The 23,582-nt window shown below is 38.1% G+C and overlaps 2 protein-coding genes across 4 annotated transcripts in view; one reads left to right on the top strand and one right to left on the bottom strand.

The window, feature by feature from the left end:
* Positions 1 to 17: 17 nt before the first annotated feature.
* On the bottom strand, positions 18 to 12,957 carry LOC117294459 (rho GTPase-activating protein 19-like). Of its 2 annotated transcripts, XM_033776866.1 has the most exons (12): positions 12,659 to 12,957; positions 9,984 to 10,201; positions 9,372 to 9,470; positions 8,258 to 8,467; positions 7,156 to 7,406; positions 6,379 to 6,471; positions 5,086 to 5,181; positions 4,454 to 4,615; positions 3,708 to 3,821; positions 3,024 to 3,095; positions 2,327 to 2,710; positions 18 to 1,696 (listed from the first exon to the last, which is right to left on the bottom strand). In XM_033776866.1, the coding sequence occupies exons 2-12, from the start codon at positions 10,192 to 10,194 to the stop codon at positions 1,604 to 1,606; spliced, it is 1,785 nt and encodes a 594-aa protein (XP_033632757.1). In that variant the 5' UTR covers positions 10,195 to 10,201; positions 12,659 to 12,957; the 3' UTR covers positions 18 to 1,603. The 2 variants fall into 2 exon arrangements, with proteins under 2 accessions (XP_033632757.1, XP_033632758.1); XM_033776867.1 differs by lacking the exon at positions 3,708 to 3,821.
* A 562-nt stretch (positions 12,958 to 13,519) lies between these two features.
* The window catches only part of LOC117294809 (nucleoplasmin-like protein ANO39), a 48,571-nt gene continuing 38,508 nt past the window's right edge, over positions 13,520 to 23,582 (top strand). For both annotated transcript variants that reach the window (XM_033777340.1, XM_033777339.1), the window contains exons 1-3: positions 13,520 to 13,739; positions 17,553 to 17,665; positions 18,605 to 18,727. In XM_033777340.1, the coding sequence (XP_033633231.1) occupies positions 13,718 to 13,739; positions 17,553 to 17,665; positions 18,605 to 18,727 (258 nt within the window). In that variant the 5' untranslated portion in view covers positions 13,520 to 13,717. The remainder of the gene's footprint in view (positions 13,740 to 17,552; positions 17,666 to 18,604; positions 18,728 to 23,582) is intronic.

Here is a 23,582-nt window from a genome sequence, read left to right as displayed (position 1 = left end):
GCAAAACTAACCAATAAAAACAGCCTGCCCTTGCCTTGACAATAACAATGTTTACCTTTTGTCTATGTTGTGGGAATTAAGATTTGTCACAATATGTCACAATTGTAAAATATCCATGCTTATGCTATGCCACTGGTTGAATAAAAACTGATACTTCATATACAGTATAAAATGTGTTCCCTTACCAGCAGTAAGCCAGAGAGAGAGACAATTGGGGCAGTTGCCTGCACTGGTCAAACTTCAAAATATTCAACTAGAAATTAAAATTCTGAAAATCCTACCTTGCTTCTCAAAGTACCCGGAGCAGTATTGTACAGGACTTTGTACAGAAGATTATTAATGTACAAATTGCATTAAATTGTTTTATATTTCACTTCCGATTTAACAACTCTGATTTAAAATTCTGAAAAATCATAGGTTTCTCAGCAGTGCTTTAAAAAAAATGAACAGATAATCATGTATGATAGGCATGTTTGGATTAAAAATACTAAAAAGTGTGATGCTTCATGTAAACACAAAGCACTTTTTACCATTACTTGCTACTCAAATACATGAGATGACACCTACTCGGCCTGTCATATACATATTTATACATCAGGCTTATCTTTACATTGCAATTTACCATTTTACTCTTTCTTAGAAGTGGCCAAGTTTGGCACAGCTGGCACACCATTGCCTTTGCTGTTTTATTTGGCCCTTTTGGTTCACAAGAAAAAAGATCAGGCAAAACAATTTTCAAAACTACATTAGAGAACCTAATTTATGGACATTACATTAAGAAGTAACTGGATTATAGTATTGCTTGCACTTTGTAAATCATAACCCATTAGTGTGTAGCTGTTTTAGATATATCTTTATCATTTCTTCACTACAAATACCCCCAAAAATGCATCTTATACCACCGTGATTGAGGGTCCACCAAAAATCTATCTCTGTACATTTTTTTACAAAGTGTCTTGCTGGTGAGTTCATAGTTCAACTTGTGAGATTTTTATTTGAACAAATCCAGCAGATATGGGTGTTGCATTGGGAAATTGGGAACGAAAAAAACCCAAACTGATTAAGCAAGTCTATATTATCTATAATAAAATCAGAACCTACATTTGGTCTGTCTTTCTACCCTTGATAGCCAAACCTCTTTCAAGAAAGTTTGGAAGCCAGGATCAATCAATGACAATGTATATACAAGTTTGTGATAAATAATAAAGAAAACAAAGTCAAAAAAGTAGGAATCAATACGGGCATACCTTGGATAATAAAAATGTTCTTGTACCTGACAAGTCATGTGAATTTGAACATAACTTTTGAATCAGATTCATAAAGCAGCATAACTAAGCAGGGGATGACTGCTTATAAACATGCTATACTTCTTAGCAATATTTTCTGCTTAACAGTGTATTATGAAATAAGCTAAAATGAGCAAGAAACCAGCCTTTATAATTGCATGTAAAAACTCTGTATTTTGGCTAGTTAACTTTCTAATTGCAAAATGTTGTTAGATGCTTACCTTAACTTTTGTGCTTCAGCAACTCTATGAACATTACATCTTAATTTGACCATCTACACATTTATACATTTGTTATGTTTGTAGAATGAGTGTATTCTATACCAGACTATTGAGCTCATGCTTGTTGGCTTGTCGTTGTTGACGGCGGTGATGATGGCTGGGCCGAGCAGGCATCAATGGACTGTTTTCCTGCATAATGATAAAACAAATTTACATTTTGTTGAAGTTGTCAATCATCAATCTGAGAAGCGATTCATGTATTGATGCATGAATCATTTCTTATATTAAAATATTCAAACCATCACTACAAGGGCAACCTTGTCACCTAAAGTCTATAATAACAACAGCTGCAGTGCTTCTCAGCAAGTTAGTTTGTATGCTTATTATTTTGTTAAGTACTAACTAATCTATGACCCTACCATTAAACCCTAATCACTCAAGTGTATTTCCTACATGTTACAAAATGCACCACCATATGAGCCACCATGAACAAATGCACGATGTAACAATCCAAGCTTGTTTGTATTTTGCATTGTTCTAAAAACACTTTTCTCCGACATAATTAAGCCAAAGATAACATGCACAATATAGCAAGAATTTAACCGGCAGTCTCAGCTTGTTTGTATTTTGTAATATTGCAGTTGAGATTCTAGTCAATGCATGCATTGGCAGCTGTCCCTATTTATAAAGACATGCAACTCTATTACTACAACAAAGACGAACCCCAGGATGCAAAACTTGGACAGTGGTTTTCAGTTTACATTGGCACTGAAATTAAGAAAAACAAGAAACATTAATTCAGCTGCATGCTGATAATACCTTGACGATCCTTGGTTTTGGTACTGGTTTGATTTGACTTCTGCCAGTAGATTCTGTAGGAGTATCTGAAGGTTGGCCATCACTTCTTCGCTTCCTGGTCTGTATTGAGGATCTCACTGCAGGTACAGGCTTCACTACTTCAGTCTTAGGCGTTGTGGAAACTTGCCCAAGTTGTTGAAGTTGTTTGGGAGTGAGTGGAGCTGGTCTTTTCTGCCGTGTAGTAGAAGTTGGGGTAGTGGATTGTTTAGATCGGTGTTGGTGAGTAGCATGAGGACTCTGATGTCTCTCAGTAGGAGGAGTTTCCCAGGAGTTGGCACAAGTCCTACGAAGTTGATCACGCATTTCATGCCTTACATCACGCATGTATCCTCTTTGTTGTGCAGTCTGTCAAAAAAAGAATAGACAAGAATTACTTTACGTGTCTTTCACTGGTCATTTTGAGCAATATGCTTACCTTATGCCAGTACTTGGGTAGACTCCTTGCAAATGATGTCCTCATAAAATATCTATTATGTAATTTGAAAAGCAAAATTGTAATAATAATCACAACCATTACGTGTGCATTCCACGCAGTTTTCTGAGGATATTGTATTCAATCTGTACATTGGTTGAACTATAGATCTTATTGACTAAATAGAAGTAGAATGTAAAAGGAACCAGACCAAGATTGATAGGGATAATCAGTCAGGAAATTTACCTCTTCATGTTCTGCAGGAGGAAGTGGGGCTGGTCTTCTCTTCTTCATATACCCAGGGGTGGAAATATGTTTCTGTTTAATCAAACACACAAATATTAGTCTTGGTGCAAGACGCTTCTCGTTTTCCTTTCACGCACAGTGCGGCCAAATCACCAACAGCGCTCGCATCTACTCACCTGACTTGTCCCACTCAAGTCAGGTGAGTGTGTACGGGCGGTCGATGTGGGCGCTGTTGGTGAGTTGGCCGCGCTGTGCATGTAAGGAAAACAAGAAACGTTGTGTACCAGGACTAGACAAATATATACATATATTTACATAGACACTTTTAATGCCTGAAATATTGATTTATCTAGTCTCATCCACACAATAATATGTTTGAAACACAATATCACAGGCTCATGGAGGAAATTTGAAATAAATACATGTACATTATTAACTGACATTGAGTCAATTGTAGAGGTGTATTCAGAGACTGCATCTTGTGTTGAATAATGAAAGAGCACAGGTATGTTTATATACAAACAATGAACAGGTCAGGCAAACAAACAAACAAAACATAAAGCATATAGCATGTATGAACTGAAAGCTGGACAATTAGAAAAGCTATCAGGAGAGAACAGGAAAGCATTGACATGTACTGTATATCTATTTGAGGCCATTTTGTTGTCCATTCCTTTAACTTACAACAATAACATCTCCAACTGATTTGCTTCGTGTGTGCTTGCGTTGCCTACTGTTTACAAGCACATCTTCTTTCACTCTTGTAGGTGTACCTGGCATGTTGCTATTCTTTGCAAACTGTTAATTACAGAAAAAAGCATTCGTAATTGTACTTTGCACTTTAATGATGTTTCTAAAAAGCATTGTATTTTCAATTCCAAGTCCTGGATCCTTGAGTGAGGTTCAAACTCACGGCCCTTCGTGTTCTCAAGTTGTAATAAAGAATGTTTTTAATTGAACACATCTTGAAAAGGCTAAAGTAGCATGTCCAGCAGAGAGCAGAGGAAACTGTGCTTGGCTTAGTGCACAATGTTGTATTTGGAAATTATCAAGCTGAATTTTGATTTACCATTTCCCAGATATTTATTAGCTAATGAATAAAGCATAAGCATAACTTATGAGTAATGAGGGCATTATGTCTATAATACATTTATGCATTTTTGTTGAAAATGATGCTATTTGATTACTGGACAACTTTCTGCTGGAATTAATGTTCTATGCTGAGTGTATGGTATGGGGGAAAAGAGTCTTAGTCCTTCTGCCAAGCACACGACAATGTGACTTGATTTTAAGAAGCTTGATAAATGAGAGTGTTATTCCTCCTGCCAGATTATCTCAACAATAGACAGACAATGTTTTAGAGCTGAATAAGTGGCCAGCATGACTACTTAACAGAATGTTAGATGTAGAACTATGAGCTTGTCACTAACCTGTTTCATAAGCTTTCTCTTCTTGGAGCTAGGAGGCATCTCTTGGACGTGAGCATAGAGTTGAGCTAATGCTGCCTCCGTTTGTATCTTCTCTTTCTTGACTTCAACACTAGCTGTCTGAGGAGCACTAATGACTCGACCTCTTTTACTGTCACATTCATCCTGTTAGGTCAAGATAATCATTCAAATCAATTTGACATACTTGTCAACTCAACTCATCCAATGAAGTCCATGACCCTTTAAAAAAAATACCCTTCACACAAAATCAACTAGATGTTTCATGTTAAAAAATACATGAATGCATCTCATTGAAACAATCTGAAGCAGCTCACACTGGTCAATGAAAACCTACATTGATTCTCATGCATGAATTTAAAATAAGACTTTTGGAGTAAACCCTAACATCAGCGAAGGTGTTCATTATAAATGAGATCGCAAAAAGGGATGGTCCCATATGTAAAACTTGTCATGAAATAGCATACAGGCCACGGTCCAGTGGTTAGTACTTGCAATTACAAAAGTTGTGGGCTCGGATCCAACCAAGCTCACTGCTTATTTCAAAATGACTAGAATAAGTACTGCCATCTAGTTACAGAATCACAATTTCTTGATGCAACCAATCAAGGTGTTACCTTAGATAGTTTACGGGCAGGTTTCTCCTCTTCATCTTCAGTCAGCTTGCCATACTTTATATACTGCTCACATCGTTTTAACATCTTGGCTGGAACCTACATCAGGTTGGTAGAGGATTAACAAAGTTGTAATACAAATGTTAACTAGAAAGGTCCACCATAACAGGCATCCATCCCATTTCAAGCTGGCTACTTCAAAATAAAAAGACATCTTTAAAAAAAGTTTTCTCTGTCAATTCAACCTATCCAATGGTGTCTAAGTGGACCTTTTCATAAATTATCGTTCACAAAAAATCCAATTCATATAAGCTCTTTAAAATAAATAATCAAACTCTAACAGATGTAATGTACAGGATTGAAGAAAGCATCTCTTTCAAGAACTTTTTACTTTTTTGGCTTTTAGAATACATTTGAAATAGTTTTGAACAAGATTTAGTATTACTATACCTCGTACATATTCATGACCGAGAGTCAAATTCTCATTGGTTCTTTCATCAGTACGTGCCAGGTGTTAATTTGGCTAATTACCGAGAGCGCACGTGAGTATTCAAGTAGAATGACAAGTAAAATAGCTACCTGGGAGCTATTCTACTTGTTATGCTCATTACCCTTGTGTGAGGTCATCCCCGGGCACTATTCTACTTGTTATGCTCATTACCCTTGTGTGAGGTCATCCCCGGGCACTATTCTACTTGTTATGCTCATTACCCTTGTGTGAGGTCATCCCCGGGCACTATTCTACTTGTTATGCTCATTACCCTTGTGTGAGGTCATCCCCGGGCACTATTCTACCTGATGCACTTTATGATCGTGCAATATTTATAACAGCTGAAACATTAATACGTGAACGATAATGGACTGAGCTAGATCCAATGTATCCTTCCTTGTTTTTATTCATGAATCACATCAGATTCAGTCAGTTTTTGTGTTCATAAAGTGCAATGTCAGTTTGGGTGTTCATAAAGTACAGAAAAAAAAGGAAAAAAAGTGCATGAGTTTTTATTTATTTCAGTTGTCATTTCATCTTGTTTCTATTTGAACGATTACTGAACATGTATGAAGTATAGTAAAACAAATATAATATGGTTTGAGGGTGACTAGTCGATTATTAGCTCCCCTCGGTATTGGAAGTTGACAAACTAGTTCCAATACCTCGGGGAGCTATATATCGACCAGTCACCCCCAAACCATGTTATATTTGTATATTATGTCAACTTATTTGAACATTGGTATAAATGGCATTTGAGACATACACCTACGTGAAAAAAAAAAATTTGGAGGTTGAAAACTTACCTTGAAAATTTTGTGAAAATGTGTGATCATGAACTCCACACCACAGTTGAGTTTATTCACAAATACCTGATCCCGAAGATCATCTGCAGTCAACTGAAAGTAAATGAAATCCTTCACTCATTATCTAATATGTGATGATAACAACATACTTCTAGAGATCAAGGAATGTACAGTGAATTACAGAATATAGGCCGAGGAGCTCAATGTCTGCTAATATTAAACAAATTTCAATACATACAACTGATGGTTAAAAGAAAGCAAATGTGGAAGCTTATTTGTAGAGAAAAGCTCATACTGTTCATGGGAGTGCTAGTGCATTAGGAAAGTATGAACCAGTCATATATTGCTGTCACACTAGGCCTAACAATCCTTCTTAAGACTACATTGTTATGACACTGACAGTTGATATTATTACAAATCAGCATTAATTCATGCCATCTCAAATCTTGTTATGGATTCAAATGTGACCATTTTAGAAAAATCTAAAGTGTTGCTAATCTGTAAACTTGTTTTATGACTGGTATAAAACTGAATGTGTAGTATGAAAAAGTATCTAATGCAACCTGGGGCCAGTTTCACAGATAACCAAGATTCATTTTAAAGCAACTTAAAACATTATGGTGATAATGGGCAATTTATCTTTTGATGAATCTTTGTGCATTGTGAAATCAAGCCCAGAATTATCATTTGACAAGAGATGCCAAAGTGGTTGTTCCTTGATGTACATACAATTTAAGTTGCAAGTAGATATGCAGACAATATCTAGTAAGTACTCACATATCTAGGCCAGAGAATATGTGGAGCAAACATGACCCCAAGGTTGAATGCAGACATCTTATTTAGTTGTTCATGTTCTGTGATGGAATGAAGGAGTTCCAAGAGTTCTCTCAGCATCTTTAAGTAAACTGGAGGCAGCATAAGGAACAGGTATCTCAATGCTGTGATGTGATCTCGAGTCTTCTGGTCTTTATACTGTTTGCCAAGCTCCTCCGTCAAGCATGGCACTTCATTCATTTTAAATGTCAAACCTACAGTGGACAGAAGAGGAGATTAACACAATAAAATATTATCATTTCAATGCTATTTTGTTGTGAAGTCATTAAGACTTACATGGTAAACTAGGTGCAAAAATTGCCAAGTACTTAGTAGGCATGATATTTGGTCCTTTAAAAAGTAGGAATAACATATCGCATAAAAGGGCTGACCTACATGAGTTACTATTTTAGGCTATGTAATCACAGTCTTTCAGATTTGTCCGAAGGCAAAATTAGAAACCGGACTACTAGGAAGAATATCATGCCTGATGTAGCTTGTTGTAGCTTAGTTGTCTAGTGCACTGTATTCAAATTTGGTTGTTCGCATAAAAGGGTTTGAATTCCAGAAAGTTCGGTGTAGATGCTAGTGTCTTTGACCAAGACCGTTATTATAATTGTCAGATGGGTACATGTGTTTAGGCTATGGATACCATTACCAGGACAGGTTGTTGCACAAAACAAAACATTTGCCCTGATTGGCAAGGTGGTACCATTCAATTTTGTTATAATTCTCTGTGGACCCTGGTTCAAATCCCTAACCTGGGGCAGACCCGACAAGAATGTCGGCCTCATGGCCTCTGCATGTGGAGAGTGGTATGACCTGTGCAAAAAAGGGCTTTAGGCAATTTGATACACACATTAGGCACAGTGTATAAGGGTGGGTTTACGGAGTGAATAATGTGACCGCCTTGGGCAAGGCTAGAGCCTGCAATGTTGGATTTTTCAGTCTCTATCTTGATAACGTGTTCATGTATTTTATTTGAAACATTTCTCCACCATTTAAGAACTCCTTGTTTTCATTACCATTGATTAATAATAACAGGATTACAATGTGCAACAAATACCTGCAGCTTGTACATGAGCAGGATAATGTTTGTCAGTCAGTAAGGGTTCAGGAAGATCTCCAAGGTAGGTCTTTAAGACACAGGCTACATCATGAGCAGTGAAGACATCATTATCCAAATCAACTAAAAGACCGCTACCAATCTTGTCCTTCAAACGGCGTTGGCGCTCTGAGTTGCCAGGAATGCGAAATATACCTTCCTTGCTGATATCTACAACATTTATCAAATATACTTGAGCAATAATTTACTTTTTATTAATTAAATCTTTGCTGTATTATTGATTAACATTTAACAATTAAAGGGGACTGTTGTCATGAATGCTCATGATCAAAGCAGGCTTGTATCTGTACAATGACTCTCATCCAGTTACTGCATGCACAGGGTGCACGTATGTGAGGTAACTGGGTGAGAGTTTCAGTTCCATGTCAGCCAAAGGCCTGCTTTGATCATGTGAAAATAGTCCCCTTTAAGTTCAAGAATCAATTTGTTTCACACCAAAGAGAGGTCAGACTATGGGGGTGCGTTCGTTTCAAGCTTCCCTGGGTTGACCCCGGTCTTTCCCCGGTACGTTCAAATAGCTTTTATGTCATTCCAGGGGCTCACCCGGGTCAGCCCCCAGTGCCCTGCTTGTGGAGTGGGTCACTTTGGGGTGACCCGAGGTGCATGACTTCACCAAAAGCGGACGAGTGTGATCGTTCGATTAGCTCTTGTCAGGGTCTCACCCGAGTGAGCACTGCGAGGTCGACACAGGGAAGCTAATCGAACGCACCCACTTTTGTCCTTTTAGCCTCGGTTCAGAAACACACTACAACAATACGTACGATTTGAGAGGAAACAAGAAACATGTACGAAACGGCTGTGATACACAGGTCACATAGAATTGCTTTGTTGCTTGCAATGTCAATCATTTGTGAATTCCTTTTACGCACTGTGCGTATATTTTGTTTGTGGGGTATGGCCAAACAGGCTATTTCATCTTACTCTTATCAACTAACTGAATCTTTCTGATACTCAAGAAAACAATCCGACCTTTTTAATTAAAGAAAAGACATTTGAGGACAAGACACCCAATGGAAAATTGACGACACAGTAATCAATTGTTAGCATAACTCACAATCTTTTAGAAAGTCAATTAGCTGGCGAGCCTGGCAGTAACCTTCTTCTGTCAAGGGTGCACCAAATACTCCACAACCAACTGATGTTACACCATAACCTATAATATCAAAACAATACATTCACAAACAGTTTAGTCAACACACTCCAGGCTCATTTCAGATACACAGATACACGCCGTGTGATAGTCATAGGACTATCACACGGCCGTCGTTTCTAGTAAAACTAAGACATACATGTATCATGTGACGCGCTCTAAACCAACGAAAAGGCAGAATATTTGTAAGGGGTGTTATATTTCCAAATGGTCGATCACAGTAGTCAACCAATGGTCGACCAGCCTGGGTTCCATTGCAAATGGAAACCTTTAGTTTAAAAAAAAACATTGTGCGAACTTGCTCCTTGATGACACTACATGTGGTGGGCTTTCATAGTAAACCAACAACCTAAACAAATTAATTTCAGTTTTAAAATCATTTTGAAACATTTCCCAGCAAAACAGTGCACTGCACCTTTAGAATGTCTCAAATACTTCAAATTCGTAAATTGTGGAAAATGTTCAGATTTCTGAATTATGTGGTTTGTATAAAATCCTACACAAAAAGCCACTTACTTTTTTGTTTATTTCTGCTGAACTTCTTAACAAATGTTTTTCCCTGCCTGATATCAATGATGCCTGCTAACACCTGACCCAGACCATCGGAGCCACTGAAATCTAATACATGGGAGAGCTCAGTACAGCACCAGTCCTTAAGTATGGCTGGGTGTTTGTGCTTCATTGCCTCTACATAATGAAGAGGGTTGCACAAGTATTCCGTAGACATGGCTCAGCTGTAATGACAAATTGTTTAAAAAGTTAAATCTTGGCAGTTGTTTTTCCAAGCAGAATTTTAACGAGGAAACACATTGTAGCGTTGACCTGGGGTTTGCAATGTACACAGTTTGAATAACACAAGGAAGAAAATACTATTAACTGGCTTCTGTCCTCATTTCTGAGCTTTATGTACATACACTCAAAAAGTAATACTAAAAAATGAAGAGAAGGCCTTAGCCAGCCAGAGGACGCCCTCTCTGGCAAGCTGGTTTCCCGTTCGGCCTGCAGGGGCTGCCAGCGGTGCTCCAATGGGGAGTCATGCTGGCACCCCCTACCGGTCGATCGGCACCACCGCTACAACACAGTGTACTGTACCAAAGTTAAGATCAAAAAGCAAATAGAAAGGTTGCAACATACATGTATATCCTGCCACCACATGTTCATTTGTTTGTGTGAAATAAAAAAGTACATAGTTTATTAGGAGGCTACTAAAAAAAAATTCTCAGCAATTTTACTTTTTTTTTTAATTGTAAACGTTTTTTGAGAAAATTTGTTGATAACATTTTTTTACATCTCAAGGAGGATTCAATTGTTTGTCAATTAATGTTAATTGTTGAGAGCCATACAAAAAACAATACTCTGGTTGAAAGCAAACATGGCAAAGAAACATTTGAACTCATTGTTTTTCAGTTGAAATTTATTCGCCCAATTTTTTTTTTCTCAATTAAAAAAATTAAAGAACTCTCCGCCAACCATATGGACGAGTTGACTTGGGACCGATATGACTTGGTTGGGACCGAGTTGACTTGAACCGAGTTGACATGGGAATGAGTTGACTGGGACCGAGTTGACTCATATAACACTTGACTCGGACACCAAATTAATCACTTAGTATCGTGGGAGGGGTACGAAGTGACCATCAGTAGTTGCGATAACGTAACCCTCCTCCCGACGGCCGCCAGGCTGGAGGGTAACGAGATTCTTTTGAGCGGAAACGGTTGATCTGGTCCAACACGTACAATTTCAACAGCTAGTCACCAGATTTGCCCCATTTTTACCGCTTTCAAAAATCATGACACAAATTCTGAGGGTACAAACTTAATCTGCAATGTCTAATGCAGCCTGCCATAATACTCAAAACACCATTTAGGAAATATTTTGAAGAAAAATGGACAAAAAATTACCAGATCCCGGAGCGAAATCCCAGGTTCATATTTTGAACCTTTTGCATTGCCTTGCAAACGCATTATTTTGTTGTTGGGCTAAACCATTCTGTAAAAGGGGTGTTACAATGTTGCAGTGCTACAGTGCGTGCGCGCCATTATGAGTGAACGGCGTGCAATGCAAACGGACAGCGCGCACACGCACTGCAACATTGTAACACGTTTTACAGAATGGTTTAGCCCAACAACAAAATATTGCGTTTGAGCGACAGGTTCAAAATATGAACCTGGGAATTGGCTCCGGGATCTGGTAAGTTTTTGTCCATTTTTCTTCGAAATATATTCTAAATGGTGTTTTGATTATTATGGCAGGCTGCATTAGACATTACGGATTAAATTTGTACCCTCAGAATTTGTGTCATGATTTTTGAAAGTGGTAAAAATGGGGCAAATCTGGTGACTAGCTGTCGAAATTTTACGTGTTAGACCAGATCAACCATTTCCGATCAAAAGAATCTCTAACCCTCCGGCCTGGCGGCCGTCGGGAGGAGGGTTACATTATCGCAACTACTAGACCATCAGCTGAATCACTTCGTACCCTCAGTCGCGTCACTTCGTACCTTCATTAAAATGTGTATTCCTCAATAATTTAATGTTTGTTGAGATAAAAAATAATAATACATAATGACTTATAATTTTTGTTTGAATATATGTGAATGTTATTTTTAATGTGAAATTTACATTTTGTATTTAGTATTACCGCAAAGGACAACATCTTCCGCCAATGTTTTGTACAAATATTTTAAACTTTAAATTAAAGTCAAACAATCACGCAATCGTCAAAATGGCTCCTTGGTCCCAACAGAATAGCAGTAACAAATAGTAACAGTTGGTTTGATTTGCTTTTATTTCATAATCATAATCATCCGATCACAAAGCACAAAATCATCATAAACGATGCAGAAATCCCGAATTTGTAGAAAGGTAGGAAGTGTCACGTGAGAAGGTACGAAGTGACTCGTGAGAAGGTACGAAGTGTCATGTAAGAAGGTACGAAGTGTCCAGGTACGAAGAAGCAGTCACTTCGTACCTTTTAAGGTACGAACATTGTCCAGGGTACGAAGTGTCCTGACACCTTCACCTCAACTTAGTTAGTTCGATTTTTTTATTTATAGGCTAACCTATTATAATTTATTACTGTAAAACTGAAAGGTAAACAATCATCATCATTAGAACAATAAAAAAAAACCTCATAGTTCTCATAGGCCCTAATTATTATTTTCATTATTAGGTGATACTATACAACGTTACCGTATCTCGTCCTTGAAAGTTGGGAAAGTTGTCTCATCCAAATTCCAAGTCCAATCCTCAACAAAAGAGTCAATCACAAATCAAATCAATTTGAAATGAAATCTTCTGTGTTTGTGTTCCGGTTGTTGTCGATCTGGACAGACGCTACGCAGAATACCCAACGATAACAATAAAAACAGTTATTTCATGTGTTTTCTAAATCCCACTGCACGAACCAAACCAAATTCAAGGTTTGAATTTTTATTTAAACGAAGAAAGACAGAAAGGAATCGGCCTTCCGCCCGGCCAAACTATACATGAACGAGCTCGTAGTCGTGCTTGGCATGCGCAGTACAACCACTACACAAACGAAAACACCCTCAAATTTTGCAACCGACACTGTGATTGGTCAGATTGTCTTTGCCAGCTCTCATTTTATTGGCCAATCCACATCCGTCTGCCAAATGAGTGGCTGGTGAACGAGGGGATGAGCACATCATATCGAGGAAGTTTCCGTAAGTTCGAGGTTGTATACTATAACGATGTGAACCGGGCGATTCGCGAATCAAAAAATTCTTTGCAAAATCAACGTCGTCTGCTTAATGTAAAAGCAAAGAGAAAGTGCTTTAAAAAAGGTAACACCATAAAAATAAAAGAAACATATATAACGAGACTCTCCAAAGAAAGATTTATCGTGAATTTTTTGTTCGAAAAAGCTTTCTATGCATGTGTGCCAACATTTTTTAGACCTTTAATATTCAAACGGACATAATCTCGGTTCGGGCAAAAACTTGTGTTTCGTTGGTGCACAGACGTATTATTGTGATCATCAAGTAACTTTTGCTGTGAACCAGTTATGTGCAATTGCTGCGCAATCGTGATTTAAAACATTTCAACACGCCACACACCAACAAGAACAACCCTACAGCTCCACACACACGTCATCCACGTGCCATTCTGTTCATTTCTTTTGCCTCGTGTGTAGGTGTTCAACAAACCACTGCTTGAATAGTACAATTTATAGATTTCATCTAGTTTGTTCCTTTCTGTGGTATTTCTTAGTCTTCTATCTCTAACAAAATGTCAAAGGAATACTTTTGGGGTAAGTACCATTTGAAATGATGGACAATAATCAATGAATCCTTGATTGACAAATTTGGAGAAAAAAGGGCTCCAGCCAGCGTGTTTTGTCCAGAGTCCATACCGGGACGTCAATACACCGTCAAGAAGGAACAGTACCGTCAATACACCGTCAACACGTCCAATACATTTTAGGATAACTTTCCGTATGGCGCCACCACTTTTTCACTCATTTTTACAAAAAGGGATATCTCATTGAGGTAAATTAGATACTATATTATATTATTTCATATCGAATGAAAAAGTGGTGGCACCATACGGAAACGTTTCCACATTTTAAATCGACAAAAGAAGCATAGAACTGTAATAATACATAGTGTAAAACTAAAGTATATGGGTGGGCCCTACCTACAGTCGCTAACACAAGTTGATGTTGCCAACTCTTATTCTTAGTTAAAATTCTATAATTCTTCGACTTCGGTAAAGTCTAAAGACCGTATTGAATAACCTCCTTTTTGCCATGGAAGTCGCCATCTTGTAGGTCAAACCGTACGTGTGTCCAAACGCGTACATCAAAGAAATGCGCAGCACGCAACGTCCCCAGTTTGATTTCTACGGCACGAGCACGCACACACACGCACACACTCAGACACGCCATCAAGTTGTATGTACAGTAGGGCAAATATTTGAACGGTGACGTGATGTTCAATACGGCCTATTGAATTCTTCCTAAAAATCTTACCCACACATTTTTTTTGACCCATCTTTTGACTTGAGTTGTGCACCTAATACCGATTGTGCATGCTGGTGGTAATGCTCGCTTGTCGTCGCTCGTACGCATGCAAAAGCAGTTGACACTTGACAGGGGTCTTGGAAGCACAGGTCGTGTTTTTATATTGCGTCAGAATGCACGATGTAATCTGTCCCTCAATCATGGACTCCTTTCGTTTGTGTATGTCAGTGACACAAACGAAAGGAGTCTAGGTGATTTAAGGGCTTGGGTCAATCCAAAATGGTCAGACGATGGATGGAGGAAGCCTCCATCCATGTCGACAATTACAATTAAGCATACAGTAGAAAACAAAATAATATCAATGAGTATAATAATGAAGGACGGATGCCAAATAACTTAACAGTAATACAGTATAGAAATTTGAAGATAGTAGCTATACAGAAATTAACGTACTAGTCGACATGCAGGGAAAAAGTTTAAGCATAATGCTTTTGTATATTTCCCTGAGACAGACAAGGACTTGGACGATAAGGACAAAAAACAAAAGCAAACAAAAACAGAACAAACAAACAAAAACAAACAATGAAACGGACCAGACTAATCAATAAAAATAATTAACGACACCACAGCAGGCCTCAACCTTTAGCTTCAGAGGGGCAAGGCCACTTGGCCTCAAAAGCTCTCAAAAAGAAAGGGGCCAACTGAAAGGGCACCAAGGCCATTTTCAAACCTTTATTTGTTGATGATTATGTTAAAATACTTTCCACTGATTTCAAGATGGTGGTAAACTTTCCAACCCATATTTATTTCATTGTCGCTGAAATTGAATAAAAGTTTAAAAATATTTGTTTCTGAATTATTTACAGTTTTTTTGCAGTGCTCGAATTGCAAACGATTACCCCAGTAATTAACTTACCCCAAAACCCTTATTCATCGACTTAATTAAACTCCCTTCTGGTCATCTGAAAACAAATCGTTGCTCCAGAACAAAGAATTGTTGAAAAAATCATACAGAAAAAATATTAAGAAATATAATTCCCTGCGTGTTAATCTGAAGAAAAAAGATCAATTAGTCTCTGGCTCACCACTACCCCAACTCTGCGAGACAAACGAGCCCAACCCACCCCACGCCAACAACCCCCATCATACACCAACAACCCGGAGGCTCAGCTAAATCCGATGATTTTGAAAAATATTTATTTCTTTTTAATAAAAGAATAAGTATGGATAGATGTACATGGTGTAAAAAGATCATTAAATTCGCTAGGCAAAAAGCCACTTTTGTGTTTAAACATGAATTTATACATGAATTTATGCATGAATTTTCCTAAACTAAAATTGTACATACGTTACACGTATGGTCAGACTCAGTCATGTCAGTTAACTTTGCGGGAAGAATTTCGTAGTCGGTGAACAATTTTGACTGTCCTGTTATAGTATCTTTTTAAAATGTTACTTTATATAGTTATTAAAATATTATATTATTATTGAGCTTGATAAAGAACAAAACTCAACCTAAGTAAGAGTAAGAGCTTTTTGATCACATTTTATCTGGTTTATACAGAACAGCTATGCTGTCTAGGGAAGCCACTTTCCAAAAGATGGCCCTGACGACAGACGTGTGGCTAAGGACTCAGAAACTCGTTGGCCACAAAAGTTGAGCTAGGGCTCAAGGACACTTTCCATTGGTTTGAGGTTAAATTGCGTTTATGACATTTTCTTTCATTTTTTTTTACATAGCTAAATTGGCTGCTATCTTGCCTTTTTTACAGAGCTTGTACAACATGGACAACAGAGGGCGCCTTGCTGCAGATGGCTCTTTGTGGATTTAGTCTGGCCCAAAATATCAGTTATTGATACCAGAAACGATTTACAAGGACTCAACGAGCGCAGTACTACTTAACTACACCTCCATGATTACACTGTCCGTTATCGATCACTGACGACTTGTGCCAAGACTAATCCATAAACGGCCAGCTGCAGCAAGGTGCCCTCTGTTGTCCATGTTGTACAAGCTCTGTGAAAGGCAAGATGGCAGCCAACTGCTATGCCAAATATATAATGATTAAGACCTCACCATGCAATGCCACAAATCATTTAACTGCTACGCTGCTTAGAAGAGAAAACAAATTGCGTGAAAAACCCCCATAATTTTCCGTAAAATGAAATGTACCTCAACACAAAGGGAAATTCTACTTTAGCCAATAGGGCCTACATTGTGTGTACTTGACAGTTTTAATTTATGTCTCTTTCGCGATTTATAATGTATTGAGAGTTTGACATTGTTTTGAGAGTTGTTAGTAGGACCGTCCTCAAACATGTCCATGCATGGTTTTTTGTTTTTTTTTAAACTGGAAACAAACTAATGCGGAGTATCATTCTTTCTTGGTTTATTCGTGTTATGCAAGCAACCTTTTAAACTTGATAAACGTTGCAACCGTGAACATGGTCCGAACATGGACCGCCTAGACTTAGTCACATTTGGGGCTAATCCACTTTGTATTCTAAGCCCCAGCGCTACTGCAATCATATTTTTGTGCCCAAAGTATGATTGCGTTGGCGCTGGGGCCAAGGAGGAAACGAAGTGCATTGGCCCCAAATGGGGCTAGCCTAGACAGCACCTCAATTGTTGTGAGTGTGACCTGACTGTGCTATTACCATGTGCACAGGGCCCAGGCTGTAGACTAGCTAGTCAGGTATGACTAGGGTAGGAACTTAGGAAGACAACTCCTAGAACTTGAGTAGGCCTACATGAGTACACATGTACTTGGGTGTTATGACTTGAGGTCCGCTACCTTCTTTTCATTTTTTGACACGTCCTTGGGCTCCGTTTTGTGTAGGAAGGGAAGGAAGTTGCATGCAACGCTCAATATGCATGTACTAACAAACATGTACTAACAAGAACTGTCATTCAATATTTACTTAAAATTTCCAATATAAGATTAGTTATACAATGTAGAAGTGCCTGCCTCTTCCTTTAGTGAAGTCATAATTTTGGTCTCTTGCTCACTGCTTTTTGCTGAAGCAGCAGCATCATCACAGGGCTCTCTCTGTGTCAATGTACTGAAGTGACTCAACTTGGTGCTTCGTTTTTCTCTGTAGGAGATGAGCTTTCAGGGAGCAAGAAAGATATCAAGTGGAATCCATCATTTGAAGATGATGATGATGATGATATAGACATCGAAGGCATCCAACATTTCCTCTTCCTTAAGCAGGTATTTGCCAAATCAATTGAATGAATCCCAACAGTAGGCCAAAACACATGATTTGGGATTGGTAATATACAACACAATTTTGCATTCTTCATTCGTAGTATTCATTCATACACTTGCACACATCTCTAAACTTGCAAGAAGGATGTTGAAGACTTCCCTCATGTGATCGAGTTACATTGTACCCAAAATGATGCAATAAACTCAAAAACTACAAGAATCAAACGTGAAAAGCAACAATTTTAGCCTAGTCGTTATTCAGTTATTTCTCAACAAGCTTGTACTTTTCAAAATTTCACATAATTAAATCGATATAAATTCATCTCGATTGGCCTTTTTCCAAACCTTGTCTTGGGGTCCATCATTTTGCACATTCTTAATCAAATGGAGCCAGAGACAGAGCCTCTAGCAGAGGTTTGGAAAATGCCCAAGGTTTTAGCTTTGCTTGAATTTGATATGAATTTGACAGTCAATACATTTGCTCTTTGTTGCTTAGCCAGCCACATGCAGAGTTCCATTGTTTATGTGTTAAGTTGTCATACATTAGATGGGAGTACAGTACTTTGATGAGTATGGGACTTGTGCACACTTGTATTACAGCATAAAGTTTAATGACTTGCATGGTACGTCTATCTAATATCGGCCCATTCACCATAAATATACATCCCGTGTTGGTTACACTTAAAGGACTTTGCACTATGAAAATCTACAATTATTTTTATTGCAGATAAATTCAGGTGAAGTAAATTTGTCTTTAACTCAGAAAAAGTCTTTCCCTGCATTACCAGTGTACAGATGTTCGATATTTTATCATCATGCTTGGCCAAATCAACCATGTTTAGTGTAAAGCAGAGCTTACTGGAGTCCAAAGGGTTTTGCCATGATTCTTGGCAAACTTGTGTATTATTGCTTTTGGTAACATTATGAATTACTTGACTACAGGCAGTTCTTGGAGCCAATGCTGAGGAAGGAGAGAGAAACGTTGTCGAGATCACAACCGAAAACTTTGAAGGAGACGATGTGAAACAGCCCCTCTTTTCACTCAAGCTTGGCCTCAATGAAAGTGTAAGTACTGCATGTGTCAGACCGATCGCGCTCGCCCTCCTACCGCGCTCCTGGGACTGTCTTCAGGTGCGCGATCGACAGTGCTCCTCCTCGATCATTACGGTGTATTTTATTTATAACACAAAAGCAGATTTCACGCCTGTAGTCGTTGTTACTTTGCGTGCGACAATAAATAAAAGAAACATTGAACGCTAGAGGCCGTTTTGGAACAATGCACTAGCGCGATATTAAACGCCCTCTATTGGTAAAATCTACGCGAACCAGCAATAAACGCATTGAGACAAGACTCGACGTGTCACGTGGGAATTTTAGTGCATTTCCAGGCAGTGCAAATGTGAGGGCGAAGCGCATACCGTCGGCGTACGTAGCTCAATCAACATCTGTTGTGCAATCTCGAGATTGAGCAGCGCAATTAACAGATTGCTAGCTTTACGAACTTGCACGTGTTCAATATGCATAATATGCATGCAGCGACCTCCCAGCCAGATACATTACTACACACATACGCTACGTCCCTCCGTCGTTGCAATACTAGTACTACCACTAAAAGTACTACATGTAGATCAACCATGGATCAACAACGCATTTTCTCGTAAGAAAATGTGTATTTTCTAATGCTTTATATCAAATGTGAAAACATTTTAGAAAAAAAGAAACATTAAATATAAAACCTTAAAATCGTGCGGTATTTTGTCACACGGGAGTGGGATCGGGGTTGTTTTATTTTATTTTGTCTGTAAATTTTATTTGTGTACGTCCGACCTGACCATTTTAGTAATCATAAACTGAGTATGCTAGTCAAACAAATTAAGCTCTTGGACAATCTTAGAAGAGTGATTTTTTTAGGAGCTCAAGGAGCTCAAATTGAGCTCCTGAGTATTCTCAGGAGAGCGATTAAAAGAGCTCCTTCTATTTCTATAAATGAAGGTCTGATGTGTCTATGATTGACAGACTCCCCCCTGAAGATAGTGATTGCATTTCATGGTTTACACAGTCAACTCACCCCAAACCAAATTGCCTCATCCAAGCCCTAATAACAACTTGGCAGAGCATTGTAAAATGTTTAGTCAACTCTCGAGAGTCCCAAGACTTCCCTGAAACCAACTAGTCCCTCAACAGACTCGTCCTTCCTGAACGCATCTACAAAGCTATCTCTTTTTGCCCAACTAATGACTATGAGGTATTGTGCTGACTTGTTTCAAAGGTGTAGACTAGTCATTGTTAATCATGTTACTTGTTTGGTTTTTGTTTGACAATATGATATGGCTTTTTTCTAACATCCCTATTGTCCCAGATTTGTGCCCAAAGGGGGACCACATAAGGTGATGAATTTGACTTCCTTGTGCCCCAGTCTACAGGGCACATGTTCTACTGGCAGATTGCCACAGAACCGTGAGGGTCAAGTTAAGTGGGTGTTACCCACTGGCTGAACAAAAACCATGTTTAAAACATCTTTTAAATTTACATGCTAGCCTGATGTTCATGTGTACTGAATAGTGTTGTATTTAAAAAGATATTCTGTATGTTCTTGTTATTCAAGTTTGCCCTACGCCAGGCTAACAGCCTCTGTTCGTAAGGGGCTACAAGACAAACACTTTTAAGATGAAAATATAACTCGGGAATGGCTTGTTTTACATATACCTCGGCAAAGTGAGAGTGTATTGATGAGAACAAGCAGAAATCCTGAGGCTGTTTCCAAATCTAAGACTTAGACTCAGTCTCCATCTGTGGTATCCGTTTGATGTTGTAAACACTGTGCAATATGGAGGAGCCCAAGCTGAGGTTTGGAAAAGACCTCCAAGTTTCATGCTCAAACACCCTGATAGGGGGAACCAAATTGGACACACTATTGCACATTTACCATGAAAATATCTATAGACAAGACAAAGGCCACAGTTTTGGGAAATATTCAGCTGTTCACATCATGTTTGCCTCAAGGTGGCACTAAAGTTATGAGGTGAATCTATTGTTCTTGAAAATTTGCAAATGCTTGAAACCAAGTTAACATTAGAAAGTTATCTTATATGCCTGCTAATTATTGTGTCATGTTTTCTTTTGAAATACAGTGTATTTTGGATCCACCTTTTTGAAATTGTTCATAAATTTTCCAATTTGCTGTTCCAATTTAAAAGAAAAAACTGCATTAAAGAACAAACAAACAATACTTGAGATTCATGGACAAATGGGAACTGAATGTATTGCTTCAGAATAATAAAGGTCAGTGCCTGGAATCTCTGACACAGCATTCAGCTGTTCTGAATGAACAGCACCCTCTATAGTCTATGAACGAACAGTCATAGAGAAATACAATTTATGCAGCTAATTTACATTTGTTAGGCGGGGCTTGCACGAACCTTGTCGCTAAGGGAATATAGCAGTAAAATAATCTCAATAAGTTGATTCCATGTGGCAGTTTGTTTGAGAAAGAGAAGATACATGCCTCCAAGTTGTCTTAAGATTTGGATGCAAGCCAAAGTACATGTATCAGAAAGCGTGGGTGCTACTGCTATTGAATAGTTAATACCATGAACTCCCCTTACACGATTTTCAAATTTAGTTTAATATGGAAGGATTGTGGTTGTGACAAGGTGCTGGAGAAGACCGCAATGTTGTTTATATTAGTCATGAATTTTGGTTTTTATGTTGTCATAGTTTCTTTCGAATGGATTCCTTCACTGTATGTACTTTTTTGAAAAAATTGTACAAGCGCAGATTCACACAATGTTCTGTAAATCATTTTGGGTTGAACAAAGAAAGGTTTAATAGTGTAGGACCCTCGACCCCTGGATTAATGTGCTGCCAGTGCAGTATCAACTGAGCTATCCAGCCTTGATGTTGATAATCTTCCTATTTTTGTCAATATTTTGTCAAAATTAGCTGAAATTTACCCGGTCTGTTTTGCTTATGTTCATTAAGTACTGATTCTTCTATAAAGAAAAATTGCTGTTGTTAACTGCATTTATATATCTTCTAAAGTTTTGTTAAAGCCATTTTACACTTTCGGTACAGACAAAAAAAAAAGTTCACAGATTTACAAATAATTTACAGGGTTTACAGATGGTAATGGTGAAAGACTTCTCTTGAAATATTGTTCCATGAATTTTTTGAGAAAACATTAAAACAATATAAATTCTCGAGAATTACGGATTTATTTTTAACACATGTCATGACACGGCGAAACATGCAGAAACAAGAGTGGGTTTTCCCGTTATTTTCTCCCGACTCCAATGACCGATTGATTGAGCCTAAACTTTCACAGGTTTGTTATTTTATATATAAGTTGTGATACACGAAGTGTGGGCCTTTGGACAATACTGTTTATCGAAAGTGTCCAATGGCTTTAACATGGAATTTTCAAAGGTCACTTTTGCGTGCATTTTGTGCAAAATATTTTTTCCAACTTATTGTTGGCTGCAGACCTAACATACAATTTATGTTCTGAACAAATGTACTTAAAGACAGTTGACACTATTGGTAATTGTCAAAGACCAGTCTTCTCACTTGGTGTATCTAAACATGCATAAAATAACAAACCTGTGAAAATTTGAGCTCAATTGGTCGTCGAAGTTGCGAGATATGAATGAAATAAAAAACACCCTTGTCACACGAAGTTGTGTGCTTTCAGATGTTTGATTTCGAGACCTCACATTCTAAACTTGAGGTCTCAAAATCAAATTCGTGGAAAATTACTTCTTTCTCGAAAACTACGTCACTTCAGAGGGAGCCGTTTCTCACAATGTTTTATACTGTCAACCTCTCCCCATTACTCGTTACCAAGTGAGGTTTTGTGCTGATAATTATTTTGAGTATTTACCAATAGTGTCCACTGCCTTTAAAGCTAGGTTCTCTCCATGCTGAAGCATACATTGGATTTCAGCAGATTCACTACATGTTTGTATTCGTTATTAGATAAATGGTTTGGTTACTAGATCAAAAGTTTTCACATAAAATATCAGTGTTTTAGCAAGTCAAGGTGGATGGGGCATGAAATCCCCCCTTGAACCCTCCCCTACACCTTACCGCTACCCATGCCCTCATACCGCACCCACAACAACATTGAGATTATAGTCACCCCATCAGTGATCAGTGGCCGACCACCTGGCAAACAAAATAAAATAAAACATGGAATCACCACTGAATAGTACACACACAGTACTTAAATAAGTCATTTGGAAAAACATATTCCCAAGACCTTGGGAATAAATCTTTCATGTTGAATCTAAAATGTAATCAGGAAAGAAACGTTTTCACACCCTTAGGAATAACAGCTTGATGTTCGTGGAATGATGTTGCTTCATAACTGTCTTCAGGTTAACATCAATCATCCTATCAAACAATCAATCACAAGTTCCGCTTTAGATAAAGTATTGTGTACACATGTCATTCAAAAGGAAGAAAGCATGAGTGATCCATGCCTTATTTCCACCTGTAGACATGCAGTGGGCCTAGTGAGTCTGCTTAAATCCTAATCCGTATGCTATCAAGCTTTATCATGGACAAAATAAATGATATAAACATTCTGTTCCTGCCTGGAATTTCATCTTTGAAAGGTCAAGGGCGTTCTCATTTTGTAAAGGGCACTTCTAAAACTATAAAGTCTATGAAAAGTCTATGAAAGGGGGCACTCCGGCACAAAGGTCAAGACCAGGGCAACAAAGGTCATGGCCTCATGATCTCGTGTGTAATACCAAGCCTGAATTTAAAGGTTTTTTGTTGATTTTAAAATTATTGTTTAGACCCTAAACCACAAAAACAAATGGACATAATTATGAAAGCAAATTTATGCTTCATTTAGCACAAATTAAAGACGTGTGCCTCCTCAGGCATAGCACAAGCAATTACAAAACTCCTCTTA

This window comes from Asterias rubens, chromosome 9 (assembly GCF_902459465.1).
Source record: "Asterias rubens chromosome 9, eAstRub1.3, whole genome shotgun sequence".
Taxonomy (NCBI): Eukaryota; Metazoa; Echinodermata; class Asteroidea; order Forcipulatida; family Asteriidae; genus Asterias; species Asterias rubens.
This window is presented reverse-complemented; position numbering and strand designations above follow the sequence as displayed.

Excerpts from the sequence above, each read along its gene's own strand:
- LOC117294459 (XM_033776866.1), bottom strand. The coding sequence starts at position 10,194 with ATGTCTACGGAATACTTGTGCAACCCTCTTCATTATGTAGAGGCAATG. Across the intron at positions 6,472-7,155 it reads ATATTCTCTGGCCTAGATAT|TTGACTGCAGATGATCTTCG; the intron begins GTGAGTACTTAC and ends ATTTACTTTCAG. Across the intron at positions 3,096-3,707 it reads CAGTTGGAGATGTTATTGTT|AAACATATTTCCACCCCTGG; the intron begins GTAAGTTAAAGG and ends TTGATTAAACAG.